At 52.5% G+C, this 12,180-nt stretch overlaps 1 protein-coding gene across 5 annotated transcripts in view; it reads right to left on the reverse strand.

Annotated features, from left to right (window-relative positions):
- The window catches only part of LOC101079869 (thyroid peroxidase-like), a 35,443-nt gene that overhangs the window by 9,550 nt on the left and 13,713 nt on the right, over window positions 1-12,180 (reverse strand). For all 5 annotated transcript variants that reach the window (XM_029831893.1, XM_029831878.1, XM_029831886.1 and 2 more), the window contains exons 7-16: window positions 12,020-12,149; window positions 11,473-11,602; window positions 11,059-11,238; window positions 10,404-10,880; window positions 5,514-5,772; window positions 2,393-2,563; window positions 1,050-1,287; window positions 773-981; window positions 529-702; window positions 355-390 (exon numbers count right to left, since the gene is read on the reverse strand). In XM_029831893.1, coding sequence (XP_029687753.1) covers window positions 355-390; window positions 529-702; window positions 773-981; window positions 1,050-1,287; window positions 2,393-2,563; window positions 5,514-5,772; window positions 10,404-10,880; window positions 11,059-11,238; window positions 11,473-11,602; window positions 12,020-12,149 — 2,004 coding nt within the window. The remainder of the gene's footprint in view (window positions 1-354; window positions 391-528; window positions 703-772; window positions 982-1,049; window positions 1,288-2,392; window positions 2,564-5,513; window positions 5,773-10,403; window positions 10,881-11,058; window positions 11,239-11,472; window positions 11,603-12,019; window positions 12,150-12,180) is intronic.

The following is a 12,180-nucleotide window of genomic DNA, read 5'->3' on the forward strand; positions in this document are numbered from 1 at the left end:
TTAGAGGGTTAGGGGGTTGGGGTTAGAGTTAGGATTAGGGGTTAGGGTTAGAGGGTTAGGGTTAGAGGGTTAGGGTTAGGGTTAGGGTTAGGATTAGGGGTTAGGGTTAGAGGGTTAGGGTTAGAGGGTTAGGGTTAGGGTTAGAGGGTTAGGGTTAGGGTTAGAGGGTTAGGATTAGGGGTTAGGGTTAAAAATGTGACAAAATGAGCCTGATCATCCTCATGTGTGTATCTCACTTCCTGATCAAAATGTGACCTAACAAAGACCGGATCAATCATGAGGCTCATGTCCAAAATGAGCCTGAAGCTTGTGGAGATGCTGATTTTGGCACCAGGAACGTGAGCTGTGACTGACCTGCAGACGGTCCACAGTCTGGAGAGGAAGGAGCCCCTGTGGAACATTTGGATTGTTCGTTAGTTCCTGCAGACGCTGATGAATGTTTGAGGAAGCTCCCAGATGCTTCTCAGGCTGGCAGCTCAGCCCGTCAGACTTCCTGAAGACATCTGGAGCCAAAGTGTCCTTACTTACGTTCACAGCGGGGGGGTGGATCACTCCATCGCGTTCCCTCGCAAACTATGGCAGCTGCACCCCTCAACTGGAAACCATGGTAACAGGAGTAGTGAGCGGCCAGTTTGCCAGAGGTAGAAGACAAAATAAAATCCCCGTTCTCCACCGTCCCAGGCCTGCCGCAGCATTTTAGCTCTGGAATTCAACAAATGAGTTATTTGTCATGAATCATCAAAACGGCCACGCTGGTATTCCTCAAGTCCACCTTGGCTTTCCTCCTCTCTCCAAGCTTCCAGATTGACTGATGGAAGCTGGTCACACGAGGTGTACCCAGAGGGATATTGTCTAAAGAGGAAGGAATCGGGGAGCAGCTGCTTGATGTCGGTGTTGTCGCAGATGATTCGAGACAGAGAGCCGTTTAAAAGCGCAGCCTTCTGGAGTCTGGTGAAGACGCCTTCAGCCTCCCACCAGAACCTGAGGAAACAGCATCGCATCAACCTCCTGGAGCTTCCTCCTACATGTAGCGGAAGCTCCAGTCTTACCGGTCGCCATCGCGGATGGCCTTCATCTGCCGTCCGATCAGGCAGGAGAACAGCGGCCCCACCCTGGCGCCCGGCAGGAACTTTTCAAACAGCCCTCCAAGCCAAACGTCGATGTTGTCGGGATGTTTGTACATGTTCCAGATCTTCCTGGCAACCCTGCAGTTTCCAACAACCGCTTTCAAATCACTTAGCGTTTGGATGCGCTTCAGTCCGCAGAATTGTCTCCAGGCGTTGTACCCTGGCAAATAACACAACAGGAAAATGAGACCCTGACGTCAAGATGAAAGGGCTCATTCACGCTAAAATAAGGAGTGCGTTGATCTTTGAGGAGAGATCAGAATCAGAATCAGAGTACTTTATTGATCCCTTTAGGGGGGGTCCATTAGGGAAATTAGCATCTCCAAAAAAACATACAGCACTGTACAAAATTACCCACCACCATTACACACCATAAAAACCTATTAAAGATAATAAAAATAGAGTAAAATAAGAAATAAAATAGAATAAATTAAAAATAGAATATAAATATAAAATATAAAACTATAGAAATGTAAATAAATGAACTGAATGAATGAATGAACTGAATGAATGGATGTCCCAGTATTATGTTATTGCAGTGTTATTCCAGTTCTCCTGTTGGCCCTCCTCCCCCCCAGTGAGGAGCTGAACAGTCTGATGGCTCGGGGGATGAATGAGTTCCCCAGTCTGTTTGTTAAAGATAGCCTCACCTTTCAAAATGGAGCTATTAGTGTGGCTAATTATCGTTACTAAAATAAACAGTTCGGCACATTCAGCTGGTTTGTGAGAGTTACACAACTAATTTCACAGTAGATGTGCAAGGAAAGCACCGAGGAGCACGTTGTCTTATCAATCAGTGAACTACCAATCAGTGAACTACCAATCAGTGAACTACCAATCAGTGAACTACCAACCAGTATCATCAATCCCTGGCAGGGTTGCTGCTGGACTCGGTCTGCCTCACGGACATGAACAATTGGTCACATATTAGCTGAGGCTGTTGTGGGTCTTCCAAGGTGCAGTAGCAGCATTAGCAGCATTAGCATTAGCAGCATTAGCATTAGCAGCAGCATTAGCAGCATTAGCAGCAGTAGCAGCATTAGCAGCATTAGCACCATTAGCAGCATTAGCAGTAGTAGCAGGGATGTGAGGACAGTGCAGTGCTGCTCTGCATCACATGATTATTTCCCTGGCAGCTCAGCAGAGATGGTGGAGGAGACGCCATTAGGCTGTTGTCTCTCCTCACCTGTTCCCACTAAAGACCAAAGCCTGCAGCGGCGTCGGGATAACGCCGACGCCAGTGCGGTCCAGCCTCCTTCACAAACCTGGCAGAGCGTGATCTCGTCCTCTCTGGAGGTTCAGGGCAGCCAGATCCATGAGCCGCGGAACGTTGAGAACGATCAGCCGGTCCGTCACCTCATCTGACAAAAACATGTGTGTGTTGCGAGTGTCCGCCGGCGTGCCGATCGCACCTCTGACGAGCGGGTCGACTCCCCCTGCGGACACAGAGCAGCGTATGAGCCAGAAGAAGTCGTTCCTGATTCGGTTCTGTGTCGCAGCGATGACGGCTCCGTGTTTCAGTCCGCTTGAAAACCCTAACCCTAACCCTGACCCTAACCTAACCCTGACCCTAACCCTATGAATCCAGGAAGGGATTGGTGGGTCTACGCTACAGCTCATGGTCTGTTCTAGACGGGTCAGTCCAGTTGGCTGGTTATTCTTTAACATTGGGCTCTTGGACCCTAACCCTAACCCTAACCCTAACCTAACCCTGACCCTAACCTAACCTAACCTAACCTAACCTAACCTAACCCTGACCCTAACCTAACCCTAACCTAACCGTAACCTAACCTAACCTAACCCTAACCTAACCCTGACCCTAACCTAACCCTAACCTAACCCTGACCTAACCCTGACCCTAACCCTAACCTAACCCTAACCTAACCCTGACCCTAACCTAACCCTGACCCTAACCTAACCCTGACCCTAACCTAACCCTGACCCTAACCTAACCCTAACCTAACCCTGACCCTAACCTAACCTGACCCTAACCTAACCTAACCCTGACCTAACCCTGACCCTAACCTAACCCTGACCCTAACCTAACCCTGACCCTAACCTAACATAACCCTGACCCTAACCTAACCCTGACCCTAACCTAACCCTGAGCCTAACCCTAACCTACCTAGGAACCCTACAGGCAGGAGCCCTAGAGGCAGGAGCCCTACAGGCAGGAGCCCTACAGGCAGGAGCCCTACAGGAAGGAGCCCTACAGACAGGAGCCCTAGAGGCAGGAACCCTACAGGCAGGAGCCCTAGAGGCAGGAGCCCTACAGGCAGGAACCCTACAGGCAGGAGCCCTAGAGGCAGGAGCCCTAGAGCAAGGAGCCCTAGAGGCAGGAGCCCTAGAGGAAGGAGCCCTAGAGGCAGGAGCCCTACAGACAGGAGCCCTAGAGGCAGGAGCCCTAGAGGAAGGAGCCCTACAGGCAGGAGCCCTAGAGGCAGGAACCCTACAGGAAGGAGCCCTACAGACAGGAGCCCTAGAGGCAGGAACCCTACAGGCAGGAGCCCTAGAGGCAGGAGCCCTACAGGCAGGAACCCTACAGGCAGGAGCCCTAGAGGCAGGAACCCTACAGGCAGGAGCCCTAGAGGCAGGAGCCCTACAGGCAGGAGCCCTACAGGCAGGAGCCCTAGAGGCAGGAGCCCTAGAGGCAGGAGCCCTAGAGGCAGGAGCCCTAGAGGCAGGAGCCCTACAGGCAGGAGCCCTACAGACAGGAGCCCTAGAGGCAGGAACCCTCCAGGCAGGAGCCCTAGAGGCAGGAGCCCTACAGGCAGGAGCCCTACAGACAGGAGCCCTAGAGGCAGGAGCCCTACAGGCAGGAGCCCTAGAGGCAGGAGCCCTAGAGGCAGGAGCCCTACAGGCAGGAGCCCTAGAGGCAGGAACCCTACAGGCAGGAGCCCTAGAGGCAGGAGCCCTACAGGCAGGAACCCTACAGGCAGGAGCCCTAGAGGCAGGAACCCTACAGGCAGGAGCCCTAGAGGCAGGAGCCCTACAGGCAGGAGCCCTACAGGCAGGAGCCCTAGAGGCAGGAGCCCTAGAGGCAGGAGCCCTATAGACAGGAGCCCTAGAGGCAGGAGCCCTACAGGCAGGAGCCCTACAGACAGGAGCCCTAGAGGCAGGAACCCTCCAGGCAGGAGCCCTAGAGGCAGGAGCCCTACAGGCAGGAGCCCTACAGACAGGAGCCCTAGAGGCAGGAGCCCTACAGGCAGGAGCCCTAGAGGCAGGAGCCCTAGAGGCAGGAGCCCTACAGGCAGGAGCCCTAGAGGCAGGAACCCTACAGGCAGGAGCCCTACAGGCAGGAGCCCTACAGGCAGGAGCCCTAGAGGCAGGAGCCCTACAGGCAGGAGCCCTAGAGGCAGGAACCCTACAGGAAGGAGCCCTACAGACAGGAGCCCTAGAGGCAGGAACCCTAGAGGCGGAACTAAGACTGGAGGTATGGACGTAATTAGAGAGGACAGGAAGTTAGTTGGTGTGAAGAGACGATGGACAGGAAGGAGAAGATGGCGTTGGAGGAGATGATGTGCTGGTGTCCTTGGTCAGCCTGTGGCCTAACTTGCTCTGTGTCTAAGATGTCTTTGGTCTCATCTGCTCATCTGACATTTCCCCAAAGGTGGCTTCCACAACTCCTGAGCTGCAGCTGAGCTACAGAGGTCACCAAACGGTCCAACATTAATCAGGAGGCTGCGACCTGTCAGCCAAATGTGTCTCAGGATTTCATGTTTCCCTCTGTCTGTCGCTGGCACCAACATTCTGCAGACATGTGATTAACATGGCTGGTAGTTTATCTTAGGAGGCTTTCTGGGAAGAGAAGGACCCTCATCCCATGAGGAGCAGCGACCAGGCTGATGGAGAAGTCAAACTAAGGCACAAAATTGGCTGAATCTTTCTGACATTAAACCTGTGAGTGCACAGATCGCCCAAAACAACAGATCTTCAGTATGTCCTGCTGAAACACACACACACACACACACACACACACACACACACACAGCCTATAAATGTAAACACTCAAGCTTCTCCTGAGTCACCAGGAAGTAGCTGCTGCTATTCCACAGTCACGTTAGCACCCTAACCTAACCCTGAGCCTAACCCTAACCTAACCCTGACCCTAACCTAACCCTGACCGCTAGGTGGAAAAACACTAACTGACAAAGGAGTATTGAAGTATTTTAAGGAGTATTTCCCAGTTAAGTATCCTAAAACTCTCCTTTTACAACCTGCCAATAAACCAACAGCTGCCATTAGTTATTCTGAAGACTTGAAGGCTGAAAATACAAAAACTCTCATGTTTGAGGTCACGACATGAGGAAGTGAGATATGTTTCGGTCCCTCTGGGGCTTTTTAAGCTGTGTTTTGGATCTTTTAGATCACGTCGACTGTCCTCACCTTCTTGGGTGAATCTCCAGGGAACGAAGAAGTTGTTGTGCAGGTTCAGGCTGGGGAAGAGCTCATGTTCTTGAAAGCTCTGGTTTAGCCTGCTGACCTTTGGGGAGATGGTACCGTGGCCGAACCTCAACGCAGCCGTGGAAAACACATTGGCCACCGACGGGTTCACCGATGGGTCGTACCCGCAGTACGGTCCCATGTGATCCTCCCAAGACTCTGCACCAATAATTTTTGGAACATAGTCTCTCATGGTTATAATCTGGGGGGGAAAGCATTCGAGATGAAACGCTGAAGGTAAATAAGCCCAGTTAAAAGGAGACTTCCTGTCTTTGGAGGATGTTTAAGTTTCAGTAGAAGAACATTAGCGACATTCCTGCTGAGATTGCTATTCATAAGGTCATAGGTCACCACCTCATTCCCAGGACAGTTTTAATGGTCACACACCTACACACACTCCTTTCATTCAGCATCTTCAGCAATTCAGCGCGTCTTTCCTTCAGTTGAAGCCGAAGTCATCATTTAGCAGCATAAATCAAGCCAAAAACGGTATGATTGTCGTACGCCACTAAAGATGCGGCTCAAAAATGATCCTTAGCGTGTCCTTATGTGCACGTCCTCATGCTGTAAAAATGACACATTTGCAGACAGCAGAGAGGGCGCTATGGTGGCGTCATCAAGGCTCTATTGGGCATCTTCAGTGTCAACGAGGAGGCTACGAGTAGCCTAGCTTTCTTTATTTCTAGTGGGCGTAGCATTAAAGCAAAGTGGGTGTCTTGACGTGAGCGTTAAGGGCTGTGGAACAGCGACTGGCTGCCAGATGGGATTTCACCTACTGGGAAAAGAATGCTACGTTTGATGCTACGTTCAACAGTAACAGGGATCAGGCTGTGGCACAGTTCGGAGGTCTGTCTTTTAGTGGCCAAACCCATAATATGGAATTTTTCAACAGTTCCAGCCTACGTACAAAGTTTAAAAGCTCTTTTAAAGGGTACTAGGGGCTCGAAGCATGTAACTTCCTGTCACCAGTAGGTGGAGCAATACATATGATGGTTTCAATGCTAATAATAATAACAAGAATAATAAACTCAAAGAACGCAGACCAATAATGTGATAATAAACACTTGTTACTGAAGGTCACATCCTTGGTCTTTGACGGAAACCTTTTTAAAGAAGAACCCTGATCTGGTCCACCATGATGGCGTAGCCAACATTACAGCCAGACTGAGATGCTTGGACATGTCCAGAGGAGGGACATATATGAGTGGAAGTACACTGAGGTTGGAACTGAGGCAAGAGCCCTACAGGCAAGAGCCCTAGAGGCAGGAGCCCTACAGGCAGGAGCCCTAGAGGCAGGAGCCCTACAGGCAGGAGCCCTAGAGGCAGGAGCCCTACAGGCAGGAGCCCTAGAGGCAGGAGCCCTACAGGCAGGAGCCCTAGAGGCAGGAGCCCTACAGGCAGGAGCCCTACAGGCAGGAGCCCTAGAGGCAGGAGCCCTACAGGCAGGAGCCCTAGAGGCAGGAGCCCTAGAGGCAGGAGCCCTAGAGGCAGGAGCCCTACAGGCAGGAGCCCTACAGACAGGAGCCCTACAGGCAGGAGCCCTAGAGGCAGGAGCCCTACAGGCAGGAGCCCTAGAGGCAGGAGCCCTAGAGCAAGGAGCCCTAGAGGCAGGAGCCCTAGAGGCAGGAGCCCTAGAGGCAGGAGCCCTAGAGGCAGGAGCCCTAGAGGCAGGAGCCCTAGAGGAAGGAGCCCTACAGGCAGGAGCCCTAGAGGCAGGAGCCCTACAGACAGGAGCCCTAGAGGCAGGAGCCCTACAGACAGGAGCCCTACAGGCAGGAGCCCTACAGACAGGAGCCCTACAGGCAGGAGCCCTAGAGGCAGGAGCCCTAGAGGCAGGAGCCCTACAGGCAGGAGCCCTACAGGCAGGAGCCCTACAGACAGGAGCCCTACAGGCAGGAGCCCTACAGACAGGAGCCCTACAGGCAGGAGCCCTACAGACAGGAGCCCTACAGGCAGGAGCCCTACAGGCAGGAGCCCTACAGGCAGGAGCCCTAGAGGCAGGAGCCCTAGAGGCAGGAGCCCTACAGGCAGGAGCCCTAGAGGCAGGAACCCTACAGGCAGGAGCCCTAGAGGCAGGAACCCTACAGGCAGGAGCCCTACAGGCAGGAGCCCTAGAGGCAGGAGCCCTAGAGGCAGGAGCCCTACAGGCAGGAGCCCTAGAGGCAGGAGCCCTACAGGCAGGAGCCCTAGAGGCAGGAACCCTACAGGAAGGAGCCCTACAGACAGGAGCCCTAGAGGCAGGAGCCCTAGAGGCAGGAACCCTAGAGGCAGGAGCCCTAGAGGCAGGAGCCCTAGAGGCAGGAGCCCTAGAGGCAGGAGCCCTACAGGCAGGAGCCCTAGAGGCAGGAGCCCTAGAGGCAGGAGCCCTACAGACAGGAGCCCTAGAGGCAGGAGCCCTACAGGCAGGAGCCCTACAGGCAGGAGCCCTACAGACAGGAGCCCTAGAGGCAGGAACCCTACAGGCAGGAGCCCTACAGACAGGAGCCCTAGAGGCAGGAACCCTAGAGGCGGAACTAAGACTGGAGGTATGGACGTAATTAGAGAGGACAGGAAGTTAGTTGGTGTGAAGAGACGATGGACAGGAAGGAGAAGATGGCGTTGGAGGAGATGATGTGCTGGTGTCCTTGGTCAGCCTGTGGCCTAACTTGCTCTGTGTCTAAGATGTCTTTGGTCTCATCTGCTCATCTGACATTTCCCCAAAGGTGGCTTCCACAACTCCTGAGCTGCAGCTGAGCTACAGAGGTCACCAAACGGTCCAACATTAATCAGGAGGCTGCGACCTGTCAGCCAAATGTGTCTCAGGATTTCATGTTTCCCTCTGTCTGTCGCTGGCACCAACATTCTGCAGACATGTGATTAACATGGCCGGTAGTTTATCTTAGGAGGCTTTCTGGGAAGAGAAGGACCCTCATCCCATGAGGAGCAGCGACCAGGCTGATGGAGAAGTCAAACTAAGGCACAAAATTGGCTGAATCTTTCTGACATTAAACCTGTGAGTGCACAGATCGCCCAAAACAACAGATCTTCAGTATGTCCTGCTGAAACACACACACACACACACACACACACACACACACACACACACACACACACACAGCCTATAAATGTAAACACTCAAGCTTCTCCTGAGTCACCAGGAAGTAGCTGCTGCTATTCCACAGTCACGTTAGCTCTCTACCTCACAAACATTCCGGTTTATTCTTCATCCCAAGCAGCCCTCTGGTGGGATGGAATCTTGTCCCTCCTGGTGCTGCTGATGAAGCCTGGTGGCGTCGGCCGGTATCATTAATGATGCTAGCAGCCTGCAGCAGAAGCTGCTGAATCCTGCTCAACCTGCTTCTCGCCTGTTTACTGGCTACAAAAGGCAAATTCAGAAACCTTGGTAATTAAACTGGGCAGACTGGTGTCCACCTTATTATGACCTGGAGTGGTTTGGAGTTCCTCAGCTAATGTTTCTGATGCTATCAATGATGCTATCAGACCCTCAGTGGTTCAAACAGGCTTCATTCGGACGATGCCTGGAAGTCCCTGATTTCCTCACTTCCTGATGGAGATGTAGCTGCAATCAGCACGACGGCTGCTGAGGTTTCTTCCCTTCTGTAAGGAATCCTGCGTCAGTAGCTGCCTGTGTCCTCCTCCATCCCAGAAGGGTCTGAGCAGAAGAGCTCCCGATGCCTCCCTCGGTGGCACAGCCAGCCTCCTGGGGCAGTTTCCAGCAACCTTCACCCTCCTGTGAGTGGCATTAAAGCAGGAGCACTGCTGCACTACTCATCATACATCTGCCACCTCTGTGGGGTAATAAATCTCCTCCTTCTGCCCCAGAGGAGCCGAGGAGGCTCAAAGCTGTGAGATGAGGGACTCAAAGTTAGAGATAATTAAGGGAACACCAAGTGCAAAGAACTGTGATGCATAATTAATATCAGCTGGCAAATTAGTCAGACAGCTTGAGGAACTTTGATGTTTTTCTGTTTACTGCATGTAGAAATCCAATAATTCTGATGATTATCAGATAAACACAACCAATATCTGACCACGAGAGCGGCCCGACAGGCAGGAGACGATTTTTACCCCCCGCCACAGTGCGAGGCTGGCTGGGAGCCGGGCCACATGGGGGGGGGGGCTCCTCTGATTCCATAATATCAAAGCTGCCCCCCCGCTGGGTTCTGTCGGTCCTCTCAGAAGATGAAGATGCCCTTTTATGTTTCGGGTATTTTGGTGCTGAAGGTGCCAGAGTAAACAGATGTTTTCTTCCTGCTTTAGCACCACACGGTGGTGAAGCTGCTGCATCAACGCAGCTCTGAGACAGCAGAAACCTCCTCCTGATGGTTCCCTCGTGTCAAACACATCTACTTCCTGTTTGAGCTGATGGAGAACCAGCCTAGTTCTTCTGTAGCCTGGACGACCACCACGTTAGCAAACCGTGCTAACGTTAGCCACCCACTGTTGAAAACCTGAGCTCCATTCGGCTAAAACAATTAACAAGTTGGAGCTCTATTCCAGAGCAGAGTTTGTTCAGTCGGCCAATCACCCTCAGCTCTGGTTCTGCTCGGAGGCTGAAACACTCCGCTCCTTTTCTCTACAGTAAATAAGAGTAAAGTACAAGAAGTTGTAGGCAGGACCGCTGGCAACCTCAGCAGGACCTGCAGGACGTGGGTCTTTACTGCTAACCACCGTGTAATGCTAACGAAGTAATCTCAAAATAATCCAAATCAAAATGTAAAAGCAGACTGCTGCTTTCTTTAACCTCGGAACGTGAACCCTAAACGGACTGATGATTAACTGGTGCCTGTTTGTGGCCAGCGCTCTTCTGCAGCTTAACTGAAGCTCACGTACCTGAAGCAGAGCTGCGATGATCCTGCGCGTCTCTTGGTAGATCATCTCTGGGCTCCAGTGATCATTCATGCCTTTCAATGCCGCTGCGATCCGGTTGTGCTCCCTGTGAAAGAGCGTGTGGAGGGAAGCCAGGTGCAAACCCTCGTTGGCCCGACTGTCTCCAGCATGGAAACACTCCACGCGCTCCCCCTCTGGACTCTGCCGGCAGCGTGAACGTTTGCCAACAGGCGGAAGGAAATCCCTTCCATTGGGATCCCTGAACTTGCTGTTGATGACGAGTTTCCCATTCAGGCCTGCAAGGTCCCGGAGGGAGAGCTGCACCTCTGCAGTGCTGCCGTAAATCTGCGACGCGTCCATGAAGGAGGTGACGGTGTTGATCTGCTGGCGCTGCAGAACCTGCTCAACGTCCGGCCAGAGGCTGAGGGAGCAGGCAGCCACGGAGCGGAAGAAAGGCAAGCAGCCCTGCGCATCGCCTGTCTGAGGAGAGGAGGGCGATTGGTTTAACCAACACTAGCTCTTATCTCATTAGCATAGGAGCGCTAATCAACACAACATTTAACCTGTCAGCTGTTGATGTAGCAGGGACACGCCAGTCTGGGCACACGGACGGACACATGAGAGATGAAGAAAAGCAAACACGTATGTTTGCACGTACCTGAATGGGAAAGCACAGGCGGATATTCGTACAGGTCGTCAGGCAGTCGGTGGCACTGCTTTGAGGGGTAAAGCTGATATCATGATCGATGAACTGGCCCCACTCCACCAGCATGTGAGAGTAGATGTCGACGCCTGCTGCTTCGGTGCTCCTCACTATCCTCCTGCTGACCTCTGTGACCTGGGGACATTTAACAACACGCCTACAGGAAGCTGCTCATTGGAAACCCCACCCGCTCTTCCTCCTGTTTCACAGTGATGATCTATTTCAAGAGCATTTCCATTTTAAAAGGCAAGAAGAAGCTCAGATATCCCATAGCACCAATAGATGTAACAAGAAATGGAACAACAAAGGTAATAACTGCAGTAATCATCAGTTTCCCCTCCAAGCCTGATAGGGGTTTTTGTAGCCTACCGAGGGAAGCGGGACCCCATTGTAGAGCCGTCCCCTGTTCCAGCCTTTGGGTTCTCGCTGTCCATCTTCATATTCCGCTGGAAGCCATCTGACCAAGGGCATGCTGGCGGCCCCCCAGAGCGGATTTTCCCTGACAAAGACAACCGTGGAGTTACTGCTGGAGGGGACATCCTCCGGTCCAGAGCATGAACAAATCAGTGTGTTGTGAACATTAGTAACTTCTGAGGAAGTCAAGTTTTAGAGGGGCCATCAGAGATACATTTATGAAAGAAATGCTGCTGTTTGGAAGGTTGGACGTGGAGGACAGAAGGACAGAGGGACATTCCTCCATACCATGAAGGACATATTCCAAAGGAAAGCGTCTAATGTGCTGTATCACAGCAACTGGACCGTTGGCTGATTCGCTCTCATCCAGGAGGCTCCGTCAGCTCACTGGCTCTTTAGGAGCTCCAGCCCAGTTGCTGTGGTTCAACTACCAGAATTACCCAAGCGGGATGACCGAGAACCTTCACAGACATACTGCACAATCAAGAGTTTGTTCAGCCACCTGTTATTGCAGATGCCAGATATGGAGCGGTACTTGTCGAGGTCACTGTGTTGACATCGGAGCGGCGGCGGTGCCGAGGAGCATCCGGACCACTGAGCCATCAGCTCCACGTCGTCCCACTGCAACGGTTCTGGCAAAGCAAACCCACTTGAATAAATTGG

The sequence above is a fragment of the Takifugu rubripes genome, chromosome 2, assembly GCF_901000725.2.
Source record: "Takifugu rubripes chromosome 2, fTakRub1.2, whole genome shotgun sequence".
Lineage (NCBI taxonomy): Eukaryota > Metazoa > Chordata > Actinopteri > Tetraodontiformes > Tetraodontidae > Takifugu > Takifugu rubripes.